This window comes from Macadamia integrifolia, chromosome 1 (genome assembly GCF_013358625.1).
Source record: "Macadamia integrifolia cultivar HAES 741 chromosome 1, SCU_Mint_v3, whole genome shotgun sequence".
Taxonomy (NCBI): domain Eukaryota; kingdom Viridiplantae; phylum Streptophyta; class Magnoliopsida; order Proteales; family Proteaceae; genus Macadamia; species Macadamia integrifolia.
The window spans coordinates 14,299,503-14,326,065 of record NC_056557.1 but is presented as its reverse complement, the minus strand read 5'-3'; the positions used below and the strand labels follow the sequence as shown (position 1 = coordinate 14,326,065).

At 39.6% G+C, this 26,563-nt stretch overlaps 1 protein-coding gene across 1 annotated transcript; it reads left to right on the top strand.

Moving 5' to 3' along the window:
• Window positions 1–964: 964 nt before the first annotated feature.
• On the top strand, window positions 965–25,571 carry LOC122080506 (glutamate decarboxylase 4-like). Its single transcript, XM_042647380.1, has 6 exons — window positions 965–1,126; window positions 1,221–1,425; window positions 22,415–22,615; window positions 23,025–23,493; window positions 24,139–24,191; window positions 24,854–25,571. The coding sequence occupies exons 1-6, from the start codon at window positions 1,041–1,043 to the stop codon at window positions 25,349–25,351; spliced, it is 1,512 nt and encodes a 503-aa protein (XP_042503314.1). The 5' UTR covers window positions 965–1,040; the 3' UTR covers window positions 25,352–25,571.
• Window positions 25,572–26,563: the final 992 nt, after the last annotated feature.

Sequence of the window (26,563 nt, the reverse complement as noted above, 5' to 3'; positions counted from 1 at the left end):
AAAAAATGAGAAAAGAGCTAAGACAATTGAGAGCAAATTGTATCTACTGGGGGGAGGATGGTTTTAGTTTACACAAGTGAAGAGTGTAAACAAATAGTTGAAAATTTGGATTTGATTCACATCTATATCCATTTAGAGGTATCAATATCCGATTGGAGGATATCTTAATCATATCATATCTAATCCATATTTAAACTGTTTACATCTCCAAGAATTTTGGACACAAAAAATCACAAGTTTGAGGGTACTTCAATCTAAAAAACACATGCCTCTCACCATGATTGAATATGCGCCTAGCCGAAAGAGTTTAGATCTCTGCATGTATGTCATTCAAGTGAATGTACACTTTAAAAATTAACACTTGTCACACATAGTACCATTAAAGGGCAGAGAAAAATATTTAAAAAAATAAAAAAGACAAGTGCTAGCACATGAAATGCACAAATCTCCATTTTTATTTTATTTTTCAGCCTATCATGATTCACCAAGAACATAGTAAAAATGCAATCCAAAAGTGCCGTAAGGATTTGAATTAATTTTACTGGGTCAAACCAAACAGTCCTCATGCAGTATTTAATACTTAATATATATATATATATATATTTTTTTTTTCTTCGACAAAATAATTCCTGGTCCTGTTCTTCTCCATGAAGGATGAGCGTCATCCATCTGTCCTAAACAGTAACTTGCGTGTCGACACCCCATACTGTGTATGTGGGCTCCACCCACGCGACAGGGAGTTTCTCTCTTTAGTCTCTACTGTCGTGGCGCCACTCCACACACACACATAATCTCAAAGTTATCCAAGGGGGAATGAGCAACTGCCGCGACACCTGTACAAGTCCTCGGTGGCAAAATTAAACATTTAAAACCTCTGGTGGGGTGCACTGTCTTGTTGGGCCCTTCAGTGAAAATGATCATTCGAAAAGTTGACTATGGTTAGAATTCATTCGCTATTTCACTATATATAGTAGAGAAACCAACCTCTCTTTGATCAGAGTTCACACTCAGAGAGAGAGAGAGAGAGAGAGGGAGAGAAAATGGTGGTGACGACGACGATCGGAGACTCTGGCGAGCATCTCGCCTGCACTTTCGCTTCTAGATATGTCCGTACTTCTCTTCCCAGGTCGGTTGATTGCTCGATTCTTCTGTTTCTTTGATTTATTTCTTAGATTTGTGATTATGGTTCTGATCGGTTTGGTTTACGGATGGAATTGCAGGTTCAAGATGCTGGAGAACTCCATACCGAAAGATGCGGCGTATCAGATCATCAGCGACGAGTTGATGTTGGATGGAAACCCTAGATTGAACCTAGCTTCGTTTGTTGCAACTTGGATGGAGCCTGAGTGCGATAAGCTTATCATGTCCTCCGTTAACAAGAACTACGTCGACATGGATGAGTATCCTGTCACCACTGAGCTTCAGGCACGTTTCCTTCTCATTTTTTTGGCTTTTTTGATTGATAAAATTCAGATCCTGGTTTTCGAAACGCGAATAAGGTTTCTGGAAATTTTCGATTTGGTTGTTTGCGAGAATCTGAGATTGAAACGAAAAAAATTCCAATTTTCTAACCATATCAGTTATCGCAGGCAATAGTTTGGGTGGTGGGTCCCATGATCAAATTTTTTGGGTTATAGGTGTCTTTTTGGGCCGGAGTGTCGGGGATGATCAGGTTAGTTCTGGAACGATGTTAACAGTTAATTTTTTTAAATGACAAACATATCCTCGTTAGGCAGTTCCCTACTTCCCATCACCCCGGTACGCTATTGTAGCCCTGGTTTAACCGGCTAACCGGGATGGTAAGTTGAATAAACTCATAATCGGAAAGGGCCACCTTTGGCCTGATTTGGACCCTGACAAGGGTCTGAGTCGTCTGACCGACGGATGGTGCCACCTAACAGATTGCACCTGACAGGCTGCGTGGGGTGCAGCCATCTTGAAATGACATTTCTCCCCTAAAGAGGGGAGAGAGACATGGAAGTGCTATGCATCCTACGCAGCGGGACATGGAAAATCCCTAAGTTTAATTACTAGACACCTAATCAACGGCGGGTCTGCGTCTCGGCACGAAAAGACGGAACCCAACACATGGCACACGTCTCGAGTCGTTCCAAGGTGTTGGATGTGAGCCATAGCCTCTATTCTACAGTAGAGGAGTGCCCATCCACAGTAGAGGAGCGCCCAGGATGGGCGCCATCCTATTGATCTATGGGCCTTCATTAGGGAATGAACAAACAAAATTCCCGTCAGTGAGGCACTGAGACCATCCTCATCCTTTTTATTTTTTATTTTTTATTATTAATAAAGGTCTAGTGAAACATTCTTATGTTTTTAAACAAGGGATTGTTTTTTCTACCAAAAAAAAAGAAAAAACAAGGGATTGTCATATTCCCAAAAGTGAAGTATTTAAGGGAGTGACATTTTTAAAACTTTAAATAAGGGATTATCTTATTCCCAGAGTGAAGTATTTGAGGGAGTGGAATTTTTACCGGGTGGCCAGCCTTGAGACGTGAGAGGTTATTCAAGCAGCTCTGTTTTTGCCATTTTGTATGTCATATGGGGTAGCAAGGTTCTAAAACTTGGGATCTCGATCAACCAATATCGATATTTTTTTGGTAGGAACCAATACCGAAATGGATTGAATTGGTATTGGTATCGATTGGGATTGGATGGATTTATCCCTATTAAAAAAAAATTAATATATTTACAGCTAGGATCAGGAAATCAGACTTAAGCAGCGAGGGAAGCTATCAGGCTAAAAAGTTATCTCTTCTTAGAACAAAGCTTAGATAATTCAAGGTTTTCTAACTAATGAAGCACAGAAAAGTGGCTAGTATTTTCAGGAAGTAAATGAATGTAAAATTCTATATATGCAGAAGAAATATCAATCAAATTATCTAACAAAATAATTTATTCTTTTAATTTTCTAATTGCAAACATAATACACAGAATCAAAAGTGAGGAAGACAAACTTACATGATAAACGTCGATTTATAGACTTTAGACAACACTTGAAATGTCAAAAGACTTGATTACAGGGCACTCAGAAAACTCACAGAACATTCTTAAAAATGTCTACAGAATACTCAGAGAATACTCTTAACTAAACACTCTGCTTCTTCTATATATTTCGTGGTATCCTCTAAGGATGAGGAGTTATCCTTTTATAGATGGCGGACACAAAACTTCAACAAACTATGGTTGAGAGATGCTGATGAGCCTTGATGAGGATGGCGTCGATTAAGCATCAAACCAACCGAGAATGAAAACTGAACAGCCTCAAGATAAGACGTTCTTTTCTGAAAGAGGGTACACCTAATAAGGTGCGGGGTTTGTGTCAGAAACTGATAAGCTTCAGCCGAAAGTTATTTTGTCTGTAGTCCAGGTGATTGATATTAAGCCACAAAAGATTCTCTGGCATTCCACGTGGGAGGACCCACTATTTTCCAAAAAAGTCTTAGTAAGGTGAATTATTAAAGTGTCCACCCGTGACACTCACTATAATTCGCTTATAGTGCTGTGTGACGCATGCCAAGATGTCATTCTGACTAAAGTGGCACTAAGTGTGGATGCTTGACACCTGACAAGATTCAGAATAGCGTGTCTGATTGTCACAGCACTGGGTCATGGTGCAATGAGACCTCTTTGTTTCCTCCCGGGTTTTTTTTTTTGTGGTATAGCGGCCTTAGTATTTAGGCCGTTTAGCGCATTGACTGGCATCATCTGAAGGAGGAAGAATGGAGGATGATGATGAGGATGCTGTAGGGCCTGCGGATTGAGGATTAAATCCGATAGCGGTGAGGATGCGCTCTTGGATCTGCTCATCAGATAAATATGGAAGGCGACGCCGAGCAGCTTGAAATATGTTATAAAAAGGTGTCTAGGTTGCCGTTGAAGGTGCAAGGGGCAGATCGGCATCAATGCCTCTTTTAGGCACAAAACGAGAGCCAGTTAATGGTGAAATGTTGAATTTATCCCACTATTTAACAGATAAGTGTCGCTGCAAATGAGGAACACAATTCCATTCTTCAAACTCATCAGTAGTCATTTGATTGAAGGATCCAGGGTACTTCGTATAAGATAAAAAATTGAACGAAGAGAGCCCGAGAGTCCAGAGGTTGATTGAATTCTTTAAACTTAGTAACGGACTATTGAAGAGACGTTGGGAGGAACTCAACTGGAGATGGTCCCCAAGTGAAGAACAATTGGAGGAACCAGTTTGGCACACCTAATAAGGTGTGTTGAAGTCAAAACTTCACAAACCAGGAATGGGTCTCATGATCGTTCTGATATAAGATCATGTCCCAAGCTTTAACATAATCAGCATAATCATAGGACCTGAGTTTAACGCCGGTGACATTATCGAATTCGTGTTTGAATGAGGGTGAAGATCCCCATTCACGATCACGAATGATGTTAATAATATTGAGCTAAAAATAAGCCCGAACATGTGCAGATCTATAATTGTGCTAAATTTGAGCACTCTGAGTTTTTTCAAGCATTCTTTCATAGAAAAAACGAGTTTTATCGCCAGTAGATGGATGAAGGTGATCACGGAAGTAAATGGTAGCTATTTCAGAAGGGGTGTAGCGAAGATGGATGGATTCAATGGCCATGACTGGGATAAAATTTGTTGCTATGAAAGGTGAGTTATTGGCAGCCTTTAAGATTGAGGCAGGTAATGAAGACTGAGAAGAGATAGGAAAAGGATTTTTTTGAAGTTGCCTAGATGATGATGAGGCAACATCTTTATTAGGAGTGACAGGGATGACAACTTTCTGTTTTGGAGCCCTGCAAAAATTCTCGAGTTAAAAAGTCAGGTAAACTGTTAGTATTACCTTTAATGAATTCAATACTAAAATAAAAAATAAAGAGTAGTAACTGCCATCGAGCGAAGATTTGTTTTGAGGCAAGATTTTTGACATCTTTCTTAATGACATCTTTTGCTGCTTTACAGTCAATGCGTACTAAAAAATGTTGATTTAGAAGATCACTTTCAAATTTGGTTATATACAAAACAAGTGAAAGAATCTCCTTTTTTTATTGTGAAATATTTTTGTTGAGTGGGATTCCAAGTACCAGAAGCAAAACGTACTAACACTTCGTTTGGAAGATTATGACATTTTTGCTTCAAGATACCACCGTATCCAATTTTGGATGCATTGGTCTCAACAATTTTGAAACAATCTGGTCGTGCTAAACTTAAGCAAGGAAGTGTTTTAACTTTAAGCTTTATTTTGCGGACAGAATTAGTATGTACAGTTGTCCGTGGTTTAGGCTGTTGTTTAAGCCGATTAAATAAAGGTTTGACGTCCTTTGCTAAGTCTTTGTAGAACTCAGCAATATAATTTAGGCTACCCAAAAACCTTTGGAGTTGAGTCTTGTCTGTTATTTCATCAGAAAAATTTATCAACAAACTAAATAGCCCGTTCTATGGGAATGATTGATCCAACGGATATATAATGTCCCAAGAATCGAACATTCGTTTGAAATAAATTTATTTTCTTTGCAAAAACAACAAGTCCTGCTTGTCGAATAACAGAAAAGAAGAGATTTAAATGTTTCCAGTGTTGAGAAATATCCTGAGAATATATAAGGACATCATCAATATTATAGTGAGTGTCACGGGTGATAAGGTATAAAGGTTTGGCGTCCTTTGCTAAGTCGTTGTAGAACTCAGCAATATAATTTAGGCTACCCAAAAACCTTTGGAGTTAAGTCTTGTTTGTTATTTCATTAAGAAATTTATCAGCATACTGAATAGCTCGTTCTATGGGAATGATTGATCCAACGGATATGTAGTGTCCCAAGAATCGAACATTAGTTTGAAATAAATTTATTTTCTTTTCAAAAACAAGTCCTGCTCCGTAGACAACTGCACATACTAATTTTGTCCGCAAAATAAAGCTTAAAGCTTAAAGCTAAAACACTTCCGTGCTTAAGTTTAACACGATCAGATTGTTTCAAATTGTTGAGACCGATGCATCCGAAATTAGATACGGTGGTATCTTGAAGCAAAAATGTCCTAATCTTCCAAACGAAGTATTAGTACATTTTACTTATGGTACTTGGAATCCCACTCAACAAAAATATTCCACAATAAAAAAGGAGATTTTTTCACTTGTTTTGTATATAACCACATTTGAGAGTGATCTTCTTAATCAACATTTTTTCGTACGCGTTGACTGTAAAGCAGCAAAAGATGTCTTTAAGAAAGATGTCAAAAATCTTGCCTCAAAACAAATCTTCGCTCGATGGCAGTCACTACTCTTTATTTTTTATTTTAGTATTGAATTCATTAAAGGTAATACTAACAGTTTACCTGACTTTTTAACTCGAGAATTTTTGCAGGGCTCCAAAACAGAAAGCTGTCATCCCTGTTACTTCTAATAAAGATGTTGCCTCATCATCATCTAGGCAACTTCAAGAAAATCCTTCTCCTATCTCTTCTCAGTCTCCATCACCTGCCTCAATCTTATAGGCTCCCAATAACTCACCTTTCATAGCAACAAATTTTATCCCGGTCATTCCCATTGAATCCATCTATCTTCGCCACACTCCTTCTGAAATAGCTACCATTTACTTCCGTGATCACCGTCATCCATCTACTGGCAATAAAACTCGTTTTTTCTATGAAAGAATCCTTGAAGAAACTCAGAGTGCTCAAATTCAGCACAATTATAGATCTGCACATGTTCGGGCTTATTCTAAGCTTAATATTATTATCATTCGTAATCGCAAATGGGGATTTTCACCATTATTCAAACGCGAATTCCATGATGTCACCGGCCTTAAACTCAGGTCCTATGATTATGCTGATTATGTTAAAGCTTGGGACATGATCTTCTTATATCAGAACGATCATGAGACCCATTACTGGTTTGTGAAGTTTTGACTTCAACACACCTTATTAGGTGTGCCAAACTGGTTCCTCCAATGGTTCTTCACTTGAGGACCACCTCCAGTTGAGTTCCTCCCAACGTCTCTTCAGCAGTCCGTTACTGAGTTGAAGGAATTCAATCAACCTTTCGACTCTCGGGCTCTCTTTGTTCAATTTTTTATCTTATATGAAGTACCTTGGATCCTTCAGTGGAGGTATCAAATGACTACTGATGAATTTGAAGAATAGAATTATGTTCCTCATTTGGAGCGACACTTATCTGTTAAATAGTGGAATAAATACGACATTTCACCATTAATTGGCTCTCGTTTTGTGCCTAAAAGAGGCATTGATGCCGATCTGCCCCTTGCACCTTCTTCAACGGCAGCCCAGACACCTTTTTATAACATATTTCAAGTTGCTCGGCGTCGCCTTCCATATTTATCTGATGAGCAGATCCAAGAGCGCATCCTCACCGCTATCGGATTTAATCCTCAATCCGCAGACCCTACAGCATCCTCATCCTCCATTCTTCCTCCTTCGGATGATGCCAGTCAATGCGCTCAACCGCTTGAATACTAAGGTCGTTATACCACCAAAAAAAAAACCCGAGAGGGAACAAGAGGTCTCATTGCACCATGATCCAGTGCCGTGATAATTAGACACGCTATTCTGATTCTTACTAGGTGTCAAGCATCCACACTTAGTGCCACTTTAGTCAGACTGACGTCTTGGCATGCGTCACGCAGCATTATAAGCGAATTATAGTGAGTGTCACGACTGGATACTTTAATAATTCACCTTACTAAGATTCTTTTAGAAAACAGTGGTTCCTCTCACGTGGAATGCCAGAGAATCTTTTGTGGCTTAATATCAGTCACACCTGGACTACAACCAAGATAACTTTTGGCTGAAGCTTATTAGTTTCTGACACAAACCCCACACCTTATTAGGTGTACCCTCTTTCAGAAAAGAACGCCTTATCTTAAGGCTGTTCAACTTTCATTCTCGGTTGGTTGGATGCCTAATCGACGCCATCCTCATCAAGGCCCATCAGCATCTCTCAACTATAGTTTGTTGAAGTTTGGTGTCCGCCATTAATAAAAGGAGAACTCCTCATCCTTAGAGGACACCACGAAATATATAGAAGAAATAGAGTGTTTAGTTAAGAGTATTCTCTGAGTGTTCTGTAAACATTTTTAAGAGTGTTCTGTGAGTTTTCTGAGTGTCCTGTAATCAAGTCTTTTGACATTTCAAGTGTTGTCTAAAGTCTGTAAATCGATGTTTCTCATGTAAGTTTCTCTTCCTCGCTTTTGATTCTGTGTATTATGTTTGCAATTAGAAAATTAAAAGAAGAAATTATTTTGTTAGATAATTTGATTGATATTTCTTATGCATATATAGAATTTTACATTCATTTATTTCTCGAAAATCCTAGCCACTTCTCTGTGCTTCATCAGTTAGAAAACCTTGAATTATCCAGGCTTTGTTCTAAGAAGAGACAACTCCTTAGCCTGATAGCTTCCCTCGCTGCTTAAGTCTGATTTCCTAATCCTGGCTGTAAATCTGATTTCCTGATCCTGGCTGTAAATGGTATCAAAGCCAAGTTAGAACAAGTGCCAAAGTCGTAAAGACCATTAAGTTGGTAGTGTTTCACCCTTTGTCGTATAAACCTACACCCAAGTCGTGTCGACCTACACCTAAGTCGTACTCAGCCGTGTTGCCGCAGATAGGCGTTTGAAGGCGAAAAGGTATTGACAGTAGGCGGGATTGACAGTAGGATATATTGACCAGAAACCTTTATTGACTCGAACCTCAATAGCATGGCTTCATACTTTCGCTCCAGTTCAAGGAGATCCTCATCTTCTGAGGTTAGCACCTCCGGAAGGACTAATGATTCAGTCCACAATTTCGAATAAGTGGTTTTTCGTAATCTTGAGATGGCTATAAATAATTATACCATTCCCAAAATACCTGAATCCGAGGTATATCGTAAAGGGACTTTCGCATTTCATAGTGACTATGTTATTAAGACATACGAAAGTACTCATGTTCTCCCGCCTACTGTCAATACCTCTTCTCCTATGAAGAATTTTCCTGGTCCTACAGATTATGGTCCTGATTCTCATGGTATCCGTCATGTTTGGAAAGTTAAACCACCTATTCTCCCTTCTGGACAACCAAAAGAGATCTCCCCAGCTGAAGCAGCTCTTAATTGGCAAAATGAAAATGCCATAGTCCAAAACCAGTACTTGGAGCGCATTCTTGCTACAACCCAGCACACTCATAGTACTGTTGGCCGGCATACTCAGTTGATTCAATCCTTGAAAACTGAGATGGATCAAGTCCATATAGAACTTGCTGGTATAGCTTCCTCGACTGCTGATACAGCTCAGGCTTTTGCCCTTATAGGCCAAAAAGAGAAACATCTGAGGTTTCTTGAAGCACAGCTTCATAGTCTTCAACAAGCTCCACCTCAGGCGGCAACATCCAGTCGACAGCAGCCTCTTCCATTGACAGTTCCCAGTATGGCTCCTCAAGATCCTTTTGCCGTATACACCATACCGGCTCCCCCGGTAGCTTCTCCGAGATCTTTTCCCCTTGAAGAATTAAAGGCATTACAACGTCAGCAACGGAATCTAAACCCCAGGCAACAGCAACAGAAACAAAAACACCCTATCCTAAACCCCCCGTTGGAAACACCTTCACCTCCCCAGTTCCAACCATATCCTATGGCAGTTTCTTATCCCGCACCAATACCACCTATTTCTACCTATCCATCACCTTCACCTTCTCCACCTCGAACCAAACCTAAGTATCCTCCTATCAGTGCTATAACTCCTTCCGGTGATGATGTCCTCACAGATCTTCTCACCACTTTAGCTCTCCATGATCCCACACCTGTCCCTTCTTTCATGAACACAGGCCAAGATCCCCCTGCTCCATATCCTGCACCTCCTACTGTTGATGAGATGGATGGTGATCAGGATGAACCTATGGTCCATAATCCTGAACCTGCACCACAGCCTCCTCCAACATATGCCCCATTTTCAAACCAAGACCCTAAACAGTTCTTTACCCTGGATGATGTCCCTGTCTCTAAATGGGCATCTAAGTTTGCTGATTTCCATGCCTGGATTAATGCTGAACTTCTACAAGAAGGTGCTACATCAGTCAGTGTTCTGACTAAGTTTGTTGCACGACTTCAAGGAAAACTCAGGGAATGGTATTTAGCTCTTGGTGGTTATCGACAATTACAACTTGTACAACTACCTGAAGGCCAGTTCGTTACCGTCTTATATCAGGAATTCCTTGGTCCTGTCTCCAATGATATTACAAAAGCTCGTGAAGAGTTTTTACAGCTCAAGTGTTGTTCTCTGGCTCGGCCAGATCTCGACAAACACTATGTGCGCATGACAGACAGATTCCATAAGATTGGTGGCCTTGATGATGAGAACCTTAAACAGATCTTCCTTAATTCCCTTCCAGATCCTCTCGGTGCTGATACACTGCAGTTTCTCCGCAACCAGAACATTGCCCTGGCATCTTGCAGCATTGGCTCCTTATACAGCTTTGCTCTCACAGCTCTTGACAAACTGTGCAATGTCAAGAAAATCTGGAAAGAATTACAGTCCAAGTCTGATAAAGTGTCCTCTGCCTGTGACACTTCCTGGATGAAGATTAAGTGTAAAGGTTCGGATCACAACTGTGATTGTCCGACAAAGAAGCAGTTCCATCACAAGCAATTCTTTCGTTCCTCTAGAAAGCACAAGAAACGTTTTCCGTTTAAGCCTTCTCGGTACAAACGGTTTAAGCCCCAGTGGAAATTCCTTCGGAAAAAACAATTCCGTGGAAAATCCACGAATACTTCTTGCTTCATCTGTGGAAAAGATGGACATTTTGTAAAAAACTGTCCTAACAAAAGTAAGAAGGACAAGGTGCTACATATGCTTGCCTCCCTCCATCATGATGATCTACAAGATGCTGATCTTGAATCTCTGTATTCCTTAGATGCAGAGCCTACGGATCTCTCCCTCTTTGCTATTGATTACCCAGATGAGGTTGATCCCCAACACCTCACAGACTCAGACCCAGAGTCCTCCTATTCCGAGTCCGAGGAATCAGATCCCCTCTACCAGGTTATCCCTTTCCTTTCCCAGAACAAAGACCCAACACCTCTTCCATGTCAGTCTATCTCCTTACCCCATGCGGCAGTAACCCTTATTCCTGAACCATATGCTAAACCAGTACATTTAATAGCTTTTCTGGATACAGGTGCTGCAACAACCATTTTGTCCCCAAAAGTCCTTCCCAACCATTTCTGGAAACCTCAAGTCCCTCCTTTACCATTTTTAGCAGCTAATGGTGAAACCTTCTATATCACCTTAGTTACTAGAAAACCCATTAAAATCCAACTCCTTCCAACCCTTTCTTTCTCCCATGTTATGTTAGGATCCCAGTGTCCAGGTAAAGACCTTATTATAGGTTTTGATGTCCTCAGTCACCTTCCCCTTAAATGGACTCCCCATGGACTTGTGTATAAACAGCAACTTCTCCCCTGGTCCCCTTTTTCTAACATATTTCTTGCAACAGGTCCTACGTTATTTGATGATTTTAAAGGAAAACTCCTGCAGACCTCTTGCGCAGACTCGCATACTGAGTTCTTGACAAAGTGCTCACATCCTCTCTGGCAGAATTCAAAGTTCTTCATCTCTTTACCTTTTAAGAAGAATGAAGATGTTAATCCAACAAAAGCCAGTCATCCTGGAATGCCCCCTGAACATTTGACGCTTGCAGTCCAAGAACTAACCCAACTACAAGCTCAAGGACTACTTGAAGCTACTGTGTCTCCATGGGCATGTCAGGCGTTCTATGTGAACAAAAGAACAGAACAGATTCGTGAAAAAATGAGAATGGTTATTAATTATCGGCCTCTGAACTTTTTCTTGGCTGATGATAAATTTCCCCTACCAACCCGTCCTGCTCTGTTACTTCAGTTAGCCTCAGCAACTGTCTTCTCCAAGTTCGATCTGAAAGCAGGTTTTTGGCAACTTGGTATTATTCCTGAAGATAGACCAAAGACAGCCTTTTGCGTCCCTGGTCATCATTTACAATGGACAGTTATGCCTTTTGGTTTGAAGACGGCTCCATCAATATTTCAGCGTGCCATGATGCAAATCTTTGCTCCCATTCAAGAACAGGCTCTGATTTATATTGATGATATTCTTCTGTTTTCATCTACACAGGATGAACATTTAAGCCTCCTTCACCAATTCCATCAGATTGTTCAAGACTATGGAATCATGCTCTCCCCAAAGAAAATGCAGATTGGTGTCTCCACCATTGATTTTCTTGGCGTCACTATTACCAAAGGAACATATGAACTCCAGCCACATATTGCTACTTCTCTACAGCAATTCCCTGATGGTCCTCTAACAAAACATCAGGTCCAACAATTCCTTGGTATAGTCAACTATATGACTGAGTTTCTTCCTCAACAAATCAGACACACGTCTGTCCTTCATCAACTATTGAGAAAGAATGCTCCTCCCTGGTCATCTGAACACTCTGCAGCTATTCATGCTTTGAAGCAGTTAACTACAAGACTCCCCTGTTTAAAGATTCCTTCTGATGGGCGTAGGATTCTCCAAACAGATGCTAGTGATACTCACTGGGGTGCAGTTCTCTTAGAAGAAAACCCTGATTCTACAAGAACAGTGTGTGGCTACAAGAGTGGCTCATTCAAAACCTCTGAAGCCCATTATCACTCCACATTCAAGGAAATTCTTGCAGTTCGCCGTGGCATTGAAAAGTTCCAGTTTCACCTCATTGGACACAGGTTCCTCATTGAACTGGACATGTCAAGCTTCCCTCGAATGCTTGAGTTCCGACAGAAACAGCTCCCTAATGATCAACTGCTCCGATGGGCTCAATGGTTCTCAAAATGGTCCTTTGATATCAAACACATCAAAGGAAAAGAAAATGTCTTGGCAGACTTCCTTTCCCGACCATCTTCTACCTTTTCGGTTATCCCACTACTATACCCTCTAACTCCAGGAGCTTCATCTTCCTCCTCCTCAGCCACACCACTACCCAGTCCAAGTCATAACCTTTGCTGTAACATCCCACCTTACCTCCCTCCTGAAATCCTTCACACCTTAACATATAAAGCCATCCTTACCTACAGCAAGCTCACAGCAATCCAGCTTCTCCAAATTGCCCTTCGACAAGAAGGTCTTTTCCTTGCTGGTTCTTCTTGCCACCCAGACTTCCCCTACCTCACAGTTTTCACCTTCAATTCCTCGTATGACCTACAGGAATTACCCCTTATATATAAATGCATTTTCTGGCATTTATGTACCGCCTACTCCATAGCCATCAGTTTTCCCCTTCAGTCCATCCAGCTGATGTGTTTCCAATGGTGTAGTCCAGTCCAACCCCATAGACCTAACCTCCCAATTTTCCAATTTCTACAGCTCTTTGCTCCCATGGAAACTTGGTTGGATCTCTTCACCTCTCTTCTCCCACCAGAAGATTCCCCTGATATCCCTATGCACCATACCATTATCCTATTTCATAGACCTCCAGCAGTGCTCCAAATCACTGACCCTCCACATACCCTAAACCCCTGCCATTTCATTAATTACACAACAGACTACCTTGTGTATGGAACGAAGCCCTATACTCTCTTCATCAATCGCCGACAGCATCGATCAGAGTGGCGACAGTTTCTCCACACCATGTGCCAAGTCAATAATACTCAGCCACATCAAGTTCCGGCCCCTCTTCTCCAGACCGTTGATTCTGCTTGGGAACTTCACCAAAACGGTCGTCTTCCTTGTCCTCGTCTCATCCCTCTCATGGATGCCTATGACGATTGGCTTATTGACAAGGCAGCATTTTACCCGTATAGCAGCTCTTCAGATCCAGATACTGATTGAGTATGTATTGTGTATTGACTGCTTAAGTGTGTATTGAGTGTATTGTATTGAGTGTATTGAGAGTGTATTGAGTATGTATGTGGTATGCTGTATTGAGTATGTATGTGAGTATGTATGCCGACTTCCCCGACATACGGTCCCACAAGCATGTGAAGTCCATGTGAAGGACACATGGCTTGGGTCCCACAAGCATGTGAAGTCCATGTGAAGCTTGGGTCCCACATGTCTCCCCTTATCTTATCTTTTGTATTCCCTTGGCTATTTAAAGCCTCGAGGTTAATGGATTGAAAGAGGAGTTCCGTGTTACGAATATCATGAGAATAAGAATCGTGAGTTTAGTCCCACATCGGGGAGACTAAGTCACCACCGCGATCATATAAGTCCCGGGGCGCCTGTGGCTTACAACCATGGTTTTGAGTACACGAGAAGGGCTAAACCCCGGGCTTGTCACTGTTCGTCAAATCTGGTATCAGAGCCGGGCGGTGGGTGAATGTTAGTTCCGATGCTCTGGTTTCGTCAAAGGCCGTGTGCGGGGCGCTGTTGCAGGTAACTGTAGCAGTTGCACGAAGGGATTCACCAGAGGCCGTGTGCGGGGCACTGTAGCAAGTGCGTGAGTTTAGTCCCACATCGGGGAGACTAAGTCACCACCGCGATCATATAAGTCCCGGGGCGCCGCTCTTGCTTCTGATCAAGAGCAAATTCAACTATTGACCAGCTCCCAGATTCAGAGGCATAGAGAGCGTGGATTTAAGTTTATCCACATTGGCCTAGTTCAGGTCACTTTAAAACCCTTGACTCTCCCAGGGTTGAATAGTGCAGTTTTTGCTACCATTAGAGATGCAAGAATGAATAATTTTAATGAATCTCTAATGGGTCTCGTTGAGACCAGTCTCTGTGAAGGACCTGTCTATTTTCAAAGTAGACCAAATCTACTCATGTCCCTCACAGATCCAAACATATTAAATGGTGTTGTTATTATCTTAAGGACTTTTGGATACGATATTCTCCCAGGAACTCAAAATATTGCAGTAATTTATCGTATCTATTATAAGGCAATGACCACCTGTGCACCAAATGCTAAGGTTATAGATCCAAAAGGTCAAACCGTCTGTTTTCAGGCCAATTCTGAAAGATCTCAAGTTTTTGTGCCTCGATGTATCAGATGGTCAGAATTTAATCTTCTTGACTCTTGGACCTTAACCTTTGTGGCTCAACCTCAGCCACCCATGAGAACCTCTCCATCATGCATCATTCAGCTTCCTTCTGGTGATGTTGAAATTACCTTCAATCGTAGATCTAATGATTCAAGAAGATCTATCTCTTCTGTAATTTCTTCTTCTTCTGAATATCCTCTGTTTCAAGCACCTTCTCGTGCTTCTACTTCTAGAGTTCGGAATGAGAATTATGATGGAATCATAAATTTTTAGGGTACTAACCGTACAGCTTTCCAGGTTAATCAACCTATTTATGGTCCTCTGCAAAGAGAACAATCCCAGGCTCAATTCCAGCCTTCTCCTCCTCCTCTTAATAGGGAAACTGGGTCTTTTTTTCCAACTCTTTTTGATATGCAAGCCTCTTCAGGAATCATGATGCTTCATATCACTGAAGAACCCAAATTCCAAATTAATAAGAAATTCCTAATTCAGGAATACAAATCCGCTAAGAATGAAGGAAAAAAGAAAACTTTTTGAAGAATATTATCCTTCTGATTCTGAGCGACAAGAGCTTCATGAGAAATGGGTTTCTCATATGGAAACTCATCAAATGATCAAATAAACCTTTCTTTTTTTCAATGGTTAAGAATTTATCTTCTTAATAAATCCTCTAACCCTCATCAGGTTAGTGAGATCAAGAAGGTAACAACCACTTATGTCTTAAAAGACGGAACAGAAATTGAATCTGTCCATCCTCCATTTCAAGCCTTAAAAATAGGTGAAAATAAAATGGCCGTTCCTTTTAAAACTTCAAGCCATACCTCTTCACCGCTGACTGAATTTCATTTTAGTCAAGTTATTGAACAAAATAACTTTACTAATCTATGTCTTCAGTCAATTGGAAACCAAACTGATCGTATTGAGACGATAGTAGACTCATTGAAAACCTCTACTCCGTCTACTTCTCATACTAAAATTGAGCATGTTTGGCCAACCTTTGCTTCTCAACCTAGAAGCACTCCAAAAGAATCTGCTTCGTAACCAAGAAGCAACCAGTCTGTCTTATTTAAACCTCCTCCAACCTTGGATATTCCAAAAAAGAAAATTGAGAAAACTGAGTCTAACATTCTTGATGAGATTGTTATTCGACTCCAAAAAATTCAGGTATCTAAAGGAAAATTAGAAGACAGCCAGGCCCTGACTCTTTCTCTTGCCGAACCCTTTGATTCTGAAATAGAACTAGCAGAGAAAGAATTTCAGTCCATGCTACCTTAACAGGCAGCAGTTCGTGAGTCTCTTCCTCAGCTTAATCAAGTTATGAAGAAAGCTCAAAAATTTATGCCTACCACTCTAACAAACTATTATTACCCTCAACCCTCTCCTGTCGACCTTCAATTTGAAGCAGAAGGAGAACCTGCTAATTTCCCAATCGATGGTAATACTATCTTTGAGTGGAATATTGATGGTTTGTCTGAATATCAAATCATCAATCTTTTGAAACATATGTTGATGTATGCCACAACGACTAAATTAAATCATTCATCTGATTCTGACGTTGCTAAAATGATAGCAACTGGATTTTCCGACCAACTCCGTAGTTGGTGGGATTTCTATCTGTCTGAAGAAGTTAGACGACAAATTATAAATGCTGTGACCTGTATTCCGCAACAATTTACTGAACAATTAGCTAATGGTAATTTGCCCAGCGAACTGTTTATGTCGACCAAGAAGATGCGGTTAATACTTTGGTCTACACTATAACTCTTCATTTTATTGGACCAGCTGAAATTCTAACTGATCAAACAAGAGAACAACTTATGAATCTTCGCTGTCCTACACTATCTCATTATAGATGGTATAGAGACGTCTTTTTTGCTAAAGTCTTTTCTAGAGAGGACTGTAACAATTCCATATGGAAAGAAAAGTTCATCTCTGGTCTACCTCCTTTATTTGCTTAAAAGGTAAGGTACAGACTTAAGGCAAAGCATAATGGCACTATTCCCTTCGAGCAATACACCTACAGGGAATTAGCTGCTGAAATTTGCAATGAAGGTCTTCAACTCTACACAGACCTCAAACTCAATAAACAATTGTCTAAAGAGAGACAAGTTGGATTTCGAGAACTTTGGAGATTTCTGTGAACAATTTGGGTTTGAAAAGGTTTGCCTTCCAGGCTCCAAGAAAAACCATAGGAAACTCTCTAAGTTTTCCAAGCCTAAATATAAGGCCAAACATTATAAAACTAAACCTAAGCGCTTCTTCAAGAAACGTTGTTCTAAATCTCGTCCTCAAAACACTTTTCCTCATAAACCTCCTGTTTGTGATAAATGTGGAAAGGTAGGACATTATAAGAATAACCGTCGAACTAAAGCTAGAATCAATGCTTTAGAAATTGACGATTCTCAAAAGCAAAATCTTGAAAAGGTCTTGCTATATAGCTCTTCTGACCCTGAGCCAGACTCCAAATCTAACTCAGATCAAGACATTGCTCAACTTGAGTTCGACAGTGATTCTTCTGAGTCTAAATCTCAGACTCCCCATTATAGTTATGATCCTTATCAGGCTATGCTAAAGGAAAATGGTTTGATGGTTCTCTCCTCCGAAGAATCATTCCTCTTAAAACCCATTGATCAAGTCAATAATCCTACAACTAAGGCTCAACTCTTACATGAATATATCACCTTAGTTAAGGATAATACTAGGCCTAGCCCAGTTCCTAACAGACCTATAGTTCAAGATTACAGTTTTAAAACTATAATCAATTGGGTTAAAGCTACTTCTCTTACCTGAGAACCTACTAATTAGGAACTTCGTAAGGATCTTAACGAAGTTAAAACTGAAGTTCGAGATCTTAAACAAAGAATTCAATTTCTTGAACTTTATAATGCTCAACAGGTTATTGAGCAAGATTCTGACGAAGAAGCTTCCTTCATGGATCTACTAGCAACCCAAAATACAGTAGCTAGTACCTCTGCGACTCCTGTTGCAGTTTCTTCTGATGATGCTCAAATCCTAACAATCCAACAGGTTCAAACTCATAGATGGCATGTAATGATTGACATCGTTAATCATGAGTTTAGCCTAAAGACTATCGCCTTAATTGATTCAGGCGCAGATATAAATTGCATTAATGAAGGATTTGTACCTTCTAAATACTTTGAGAAGACTACTCAAAAATTGGTTACTGCTGATGGATATAGAATGCAGGTCGGATATAAACTCCCCTCTGCTTCTATCTGTACTAATGGACACTGCATGAAGACTCCTTTTATAATGGTAAAAGGACTCTCAATTTGTTCTTCTTGGCACTCCATTTCTATCCCAGCTGTATCCATTACAAATTAATATAGTAGGTCTTCACTCAGTAATACAAAATCACCCTATCACCTTTCATTTCATCGAAGCTCCTAAAGTTCATACGGTGAATGAAATCCGGGCTTAAGTTCAGTCCAAAGAAAAGTTCATATGCTCTTTATCATCTGAAATTCAACAAAAGAGCATACAACAAAAAATTGATAACCCTAGTTTTCAAGTCAGAGTTAAAAACTTTCAAGCTCAACTTGAAAAAGAAGTCTGCTCAGATATTCCAACGGCATTTTAGTCTAGGAAAACACATATTGTTACTCTTCCATGCGAAGATAGTTTTTCTGAAAGCCAAATTCCCACTAAAGCTCGGGCAGCTCAAATGCCTGATCTTTTACGGGAAATTTGTCAAAAGGAAATCTCTAAACTTCTTGCTAAAGGTCTTATTAGACCAAGTAAGTCTCCCAGGAGTTGCACTGCATTTTATGTCAATAATAATACCGAAATTGAGAGAGGTGCACCCAGACTTGTCATCAACTATAAACCTTTAAATAAGGTTCTTAAGTGGATTCGGTATCTTATCCCTAATAAGAGGGATCTGCTTAACCGATTATACGCCTCCTGCATATTTTCTAAGTTTGATATGAAGTCTAGATACTGGCAAATTCAGATAGCCGAGAACGATAGGTATAAGACAGCTCTCGTTGTCCCATTCGGCCAATACGAATGGAATGTTATGCCTTTTGGTCTTAAAAAGGATTCATCTGAATTTCAAACTATTATGAATCAGACCTTCAATCGATATTCACAATTTATAATTGTGTGCATTTACAATCAGGATCAGGAAATCAAACTTAAGTAGCGAGGGAAGCTATCAGGCTAAGAAGTTGTCTCTTCTTAGAACAAAGCCTGGATAATTCAAGGTTTTCTAACTGATGAAGCACAGAGAAGTGGCTAGGATTTTCAGGAAATAAATGAATGTAAAATTTTATATATGCATAAGAAATATCAATCAAATTATCTAACAAAATAATTTATTCTTTTAATTTTCTAATTGCAAACATAATACACAGAATCAAAAGTGAGGAAGACAAATTTATATGAGAAACGTCGATTTACAGACTTTAGACAACACTTGAAATGTCAAAAGACTTGATTATAGGACACTCAGAAAACTCGCAGAACACTCTTAAAAATGTTTACAGAACACTCAGAGAATACTCTTAACTAAACACTCTACTTCTTCTATATATTTCGTGGTGTCCTCTAAAGATGAGGAGTTCTCCTTTTGTAGATGGCGGACACCAAACTTCAACAAACTATGGTTGAGAGATGTTGGTGGGCCTTGATGGGGATGGCGTCAATTAGGTATCCAACCAACCGAGAATGAAAGTTGAACAGCCTCAAGATAAGGTGTTCTTTTCTGAAAGAGGGTACACCTAATAAGGTGTGGGGTTTGTGTCAGAAACTGATAAGCTTCAGCTGAAAGTTATCTTATCCGTAGTCCAGGTGTGTGACTGATATTAAGCTACAAATGATTCTCTGGCATTCCACGTGGGAGGACCCACTGTTTTCCATAAGAGTCTTAGTAAGGTGAATTATTAAAGTGTCCACCCGTGACACTATAATTCGCTTATAGTGCTGCGTGACGCATTACAAGACGTCAGTCTGACTAAAGTGGCACTAAGTGTGGATGCTCGACACCTGGTAAGAATCAAAATAGCGTGTCTAATTATCACGGCACTAGGTCATGGTGCACAATGAGACCTCTTGTTCCCTCCCGGGTTTTTTATTTTTTTTGGTGGTATAGCGACCTTAGTATTCAGGCCGTTGAGCGCATTGACTGGCATCATCTGAAGGAGGAAGAGTGGAGGAGGAGGATGAGGATGTTGTAGGGTCTGCGGATTGAGGATTAAATCCGATAGCGGTGAGAATGCGCTCTTGGATCTGCTCATCAGATAAATATGGAAGGCGACGTCGAGCAGCTTGAAATATGTTATAAAAAGGCGTCTGGGCCGTCGTTGAAGAAGAAGGTGCAAGGGGCAAATCGGCACCAATGCCTCTTTTAGGCACAAAACGAGAGCCAGTTAATGGTGAAATGTCGTATTTATTCCACTATTTAACAGATAAGTGTCACTCCAAATGAGGAACATAATTCTATTCTTCAAATTCATCAGTAGTCATTTGATACCTCCACTGAAGGATCCAAGGTACTTCATATAAGATAAAAAATTGAACAAAGAGAGCCCGAGAGTCGAAAGGTTGATTGAATTCCTTCAACTCAGTAACGGACTGCTGAAGAGACGTTGGGAGGAACTCAACTGGAGGTGGTCCTCAAGTGAAGAACCATTGGAGGAACCAGTTTGGCACACCTAATAAGGTGTGTTGAAGTCAAAACTTCACAAACCAGTAATGGGTCTCATGATCGTTCTGATATAAGAAGATCATGTCCCAAGCTTTAACATAATCAGCATAATCATAGGACCTGAGTTTAAGGCCGGTGACATCATGGAATTCGCGTTTGAATAATGGTGAAGATCCCCATTCGCGATTACGAATGATAATAATATTAAGCTTAGAATAAGCCCGAACATGTGCAGATCTATAATTGTGCTGAATTTGAGCACTCTGAGTTTCTTCAAGGATTCTTTCATAGAAAAAACGAGTTTTATCGCCAGTAGATGGATGAAGGTGATCACGGAAGTAAATGGTAGCTATTTCAGAAGGAGTGTGGCGAAGATGGATGGATTCAATGGGAATGACCGGGATAAAATTTTATATAAGCGAATTATTGTGAGTGGCACGGGTGGACACTTTAATAATTCACCTTACTAAGACTCTTCTACTTCAATGGGATGTCCTTAATATATAAGGACATCATCAATATATTAATATATATATATATATATTGGATGTTATGGATCATTTTACCGTTATACCTTATCACAAATGGATTGGTACGGATTGTATCGATATTGGTATTGATCAGGATTGAACAGATTTACCCGTTTTTTAAAAAAATTGGATGTTATGGACCATTTTAACATTATGCCTTTCCAGTGGATTGGTATGGATTGTATCGGTATTGGGGATCGGTCTCCGCTGATATCAGTCCGATTTTTAAAACCATGATAAGTAGACCAAGATTCCCTTGCCGAAATGATAATTTTCAGTTGTTTATGTAACAAAATATAGTTAATGGACAATATCAGGACTACCACGAGGATGCTTAGCAAAATGCTTGACTGATAAGTACAGGTATGCATGGATATATGTGGGCCGATGTTTGATTGATTTGAGCATGAAAGTTAATATATTGCCAGTTTAAACTATTTCTTATATATCCCACAATCAAAATTACCACATCACTCTTCCACTTGGCAGAAATAGGTGTCCACAGTGATGGAGGCTATAAGAATTTCAATAGAGATTATAAGATTTGGTAATTCTGTGATGTTATAAAAAAAATTTACTCAGTTTTGGCTCTTACACATTTTTATTTAAGTTTGAAATCTGATCAATGAGGTGGGGAGTGGGGTTCTCTGTCACAGATGTCAATGAGCTGGACCTTTTGATGTAAGTGTTTCAAAGTACTTCACATATATGATATTGTAAGTTCACCAGTTGCTGTGGACTTCTGCCTAGCACATTTGGTTGCTTCCTGGAGGTCGTTCTAGGGTTGAGGGTCTCGGTCTCAAGTTTTGAGACCCCCTCCCAAACAATGGGGCCTATCTTTGTGCCGCATCCCTATCCCATAGGTCCCTTTCCCCCCCCCCCCCCCAAAAAAAAAAAAATCCCTGCCACGAGTGGTCCCTTTGGGCGCCCAATAAACTAATCTCGCCCCTAGTGGCCATTGTAGCACCAAAAACAAAGAGTTCACCAGTTGCTCTAGGTGTCGATTTATTGATGAGACATCAGGTGATTCCGTGTTATGAACATGAAGTTACTGTAAAAAATAAAAGGTGATATATCTGTCCATCGGTGTGCATCTCATGAGACTTCTCACTTTTGAAAGTAGGATTCTGATTCATGATAAGTTATCAAGTATGGATTCCAATATTTCTGACATTGAAAAGGATGATGTTAGCTTCCATTTTCATTTAGGCATTTGATTAATTAGTTGGCTTGTTTTACAGAATCGCTGTGTGAATATAATAGCCAACCTCTTCAATGCCTCTGTTGGAGATGGTGAGACGGCTATCGGAGTGAGTACAGTAGGATCATCAGAGGCGATAATGTTGGCAGGACTAGCCTTCAAAAGAAAGTGGCAGAACAAGAGGAAAGCTGAGGGTAAACCCTATGACAAGCCAAACATTGTGACCGGTGCAAATGTGCAGGCAAGTAGCATCAATGATATTACTCATCCACCTTATTATTGTTGTCATTTTCATATTCTTCCATTGTTGATATAGACTAGAACTATACTGCAGAGCTTTATGCAGGTCCATATTGATTGCATATTATACTGACAAGTAACATAGGTTACAGAGAACATGTAACCACAACATTTCAAACCTCTTTGAATGATCTAAATAATCCATTTCCTGGTTACTTCTAAATGGTCATGAACTGCAGGAAAGAAACTTCAAAGGTTATGAGTACTTTGGCTTTTTGGATCCCAATTATAGTTTCTATTGGGAGCATTAAACATGGCTTATATCATGTTTGCCAAATTATTAGCGCTGATCATTATATGAAGATTATTCAACCATCCTCTGCCAATGTCCTGTTAAATTTCCTGTATAGGTTTGTTGGGAGAAATTTGCAAGATACTTCGAGGTGGAGCTGAAGGAAGTAAAATTGAAAGAAGGTTACTATGTCATGGACCCTGTGAAAGCAGTGGAGATGGTGGATGAAAACACCATTTGTGTAGCAGCAATCTTGGGTTCAACACTTACAGGGGAGTTTGAGGATGTCAAACTTCTAAATGAGCTACTCACAAAGAAGAATAAGGAGACTGGTTGGGACACCCCAATTCATGTGGATGCTGCAAGTGGAGGATTTATTGCTCCTTTTTTGTACCCTGAACTTGAATGGGACTTTCGTTTGCCCCTGGTGAAGAGCATCAATGTTAGTGGCCACAAATATGGTCTTGTCTATGCTGGTGTTGGCTGGGTCATGTGGAGGACCAAGGAGGACTTGCCAGAAGAGCTCATTTTTCACATCAATTATCTTGGTACCGATCAGCCCACATTCACCCTCAACTTCTCTAAAGGTATTGTATTCATTTATTGGAACTTGTCTCAGTTAAGTTTTTCTACCTCGATACTTCTGATCCTCCTACAAGAATCTTTGGCAGAAATTTTGAGAATTTTTTTCATGAAGCTTTTGACTTAGCTGTTTGAATTAGAACTATCATTGAAAATTGTTACCTATGCTTTGAATAGATTATTGATTGGTCATAACATGTCAGCCCAGGGATAATTAGATTTTGTTCATCTCACAGTTATTTAAGCAGCCTGATATGTATTTAAGCAGCCCAGGGAAAACAAGATTTAGCAATTTATAAGGTCTTATATGGTTCATTTTGTGGATTAGAAGGCTAAGGTATAATATGTGCCATCATAAGATGGATGATCCCTCATATATGGGACATGATGGACTCTTAAGGTTTCATATAGACCACTTGAACTAGCTAGTGCACAATTAAATAACAGTTCTGTTGTTGTGTAATTAGCCGTCCATTGGATGATCTTGATGAAATTGAGCCGATGCTTCTATTAGACATTTTTGGAAATAGCCTTAATGATTTTCTGGGGCATACCGATAGATCAAATGTTAGTTTAAAAGTTATGATCATTAGCAAGGCCAAGCAGTTGAAACATTTCCCCTAACCCTTTTTATGTATTTGTGCCTGCAGGTGCCAGTCAAATAATTGCTCAATATTATCAATTAATTCGGTTGGGCTTTGAGGTAATAATCATCAACTTATGTATCAGACTTAATGCCATTTGTTTTAATTCTCTTTTGGTTTAAAGGGTATCCTTGTCAGTCACTTCAAGTTTTTCCTGGTTACAGCGCGCTTCTGCGACAGGAAGCCAACAACTCTCCCTTGCAGAACTATTGTTCTCGCCTACTATTACTAAGTACCAGATTGATATTGTACCAATGGATTTCAATATTCATCCCAACATAATTAGAAGAATTGTGATATACTGAATTTTCAGTATACCATATTTGCATAATTTTCTTGTGGATCCTGAAATACTAAAAGAACAGGTCATCATCCTCCTAGGCTTACTAATTACTGAGAAGCATAGTTTCTAAAACTGGATCAGGCTTTGAACCGAAAAAGTCATTGGTTCCAGTTCTGTGTCTGGTTGAAAACGTGCATGATTATATACAAGGTTCTAGGTGAAATTCCCTACAGGAGCAACCTTTGTGATAAAACTTTGCTGAAGAGAACCAGTGAACCATTTCATTTTCTTAATTCTTTTTTTCCAATTCAATTTCCATTTTAGCTATCATTTTGATTAAATGGTTTTCGACTGGTTAGTCTCTTTTGGGGGCACACCCAGTGATGATCTCAAGAAACGAAGAGAAGCAACCTTATAATTTTTTTTTCCTCCTTGAAGGGGTACAGGAATATCATGGTAAATTGCATGGACAATGCAAGGATGCTGAGGGAAGGATTAGAGAAGACAGGTCGGTTTGATATCGTCTCAAAGGAGGCAGGAGTACCCCTCGTCGCCTTCTCTCTTAAGGATAGCAAAATGCACAGTGTGTTTGAGGTTTCAGAAAGTTTGAGGAAGTTTGGATGGATTGTCCCTGCATACACAATGCCTAAAGATGCAGAACACATTGCTGTTCTTCGAGTGGTGATTAGAGAGGACTTCAATCGGACCTTAGCGGAGCGACTAATTTCAGATATCGAGAAGGTTATGAAGGAGTTAGATGCACTTCCTAGCCGGATTACAACTAAAGTTGCTCGTGTAACAGACAATGTGGAAGAAACAGTAGAAGGTGGGATGGTTGAGGTTGCTGTCAAGAAAGATGTGAAAGATATCCAAGAGGAGGTAACCAGGTATTGGAAAATGCTTGTGGATCGTAAGAAGACTAATGGGGTCTGTTAAGCCTTTCCTTCATTTTGTCACATCATGGCTGTTTTATCTTTCAAGATTTTGTATCTACTTGTATGGTAATAAGACTAATATTAAGGTAAGTTTCATGTAAATGCGGTGCTAGTGATCTTTTTGGTCAGTTGCCTACCGGGCTCATCTAGAAGTGAGAAACAAGGTTTGGGTCAAACTTCTTGAGCCAATGTGCTTAATGTCACATATATGTATTTCCTTTTGTTATTGTGTTACTTTCCTTTCACTTTTATTTTACTTATTTGTCCTTGTATGGATCTATGTAGCCAATATCATTAAGTCGGGGTAAGGTAAATTTGTTGTATTGTGTGTACCTTCTTAGTGCTTTGAATGAACGAAAATAACAAAGAAATGCCCATGTGATAGATTATCGTACACTTAGGTTGTCAAGTTTCAGCCTTAAACAGGGCATGGAAGGGGTAAGTAATGAGTTTAAAGTTATTTTTCATTTAACGACTGACAAAATTGGTGGTGTTTTTGTGAATTTGTCATATCCGAGTACACTTTTGGTTAGGAATGTAAATGAATAGTTGAAAATCCGTACTCGATCCAGGTTCGTATTCGTTTAGGGGTATTCATATTTGAAATATGTACATCTGGAAATTATCCGAATCGATTGGAAAACCAAGTGGAGACGAATATGATAATCCGTTTAGCTATTAGATGGTAAAGAATATCCGTTTCTCTGAATTTGTTTCTATATCAAGTAAATATATTATTTTTTATTATATAATAACATTGGAGTAATATTATATGTGATGCTAGTCAGGATGGATTTGTGTTGAGTTCAGTTGGTCGTGATAGATTTGTATAGTTATTGGAGTACCAAGTGTTTTTTTTAGATAAATCTACTCTTTAGTCTCATATCTTCGCAACATTTAAATCAAAAACAGATTTGGACTAGGCTCTTAAAGCTGGTTTTTGTTGTAATTCTAGGCTATGTGATTACAAACTAAATTGCTTGAATTGATTTTTGTATTTGTTGTGAGTGAGCGAGCATGTTTGATGGCTTCATTTAAAATTACACACGAACAAGCAAAGACGTCTAAGTTATAATCGGATTCTCGGATTCGGATATTCGGTTTCGAATAATATTCTATTACCGTTAAAATAAGAAAATTTGAATTTAATAGGATTTTAGATATTCGATCGGATAAACGGATCGAATTTGGATAGGCTCATATTCGAGTCGAA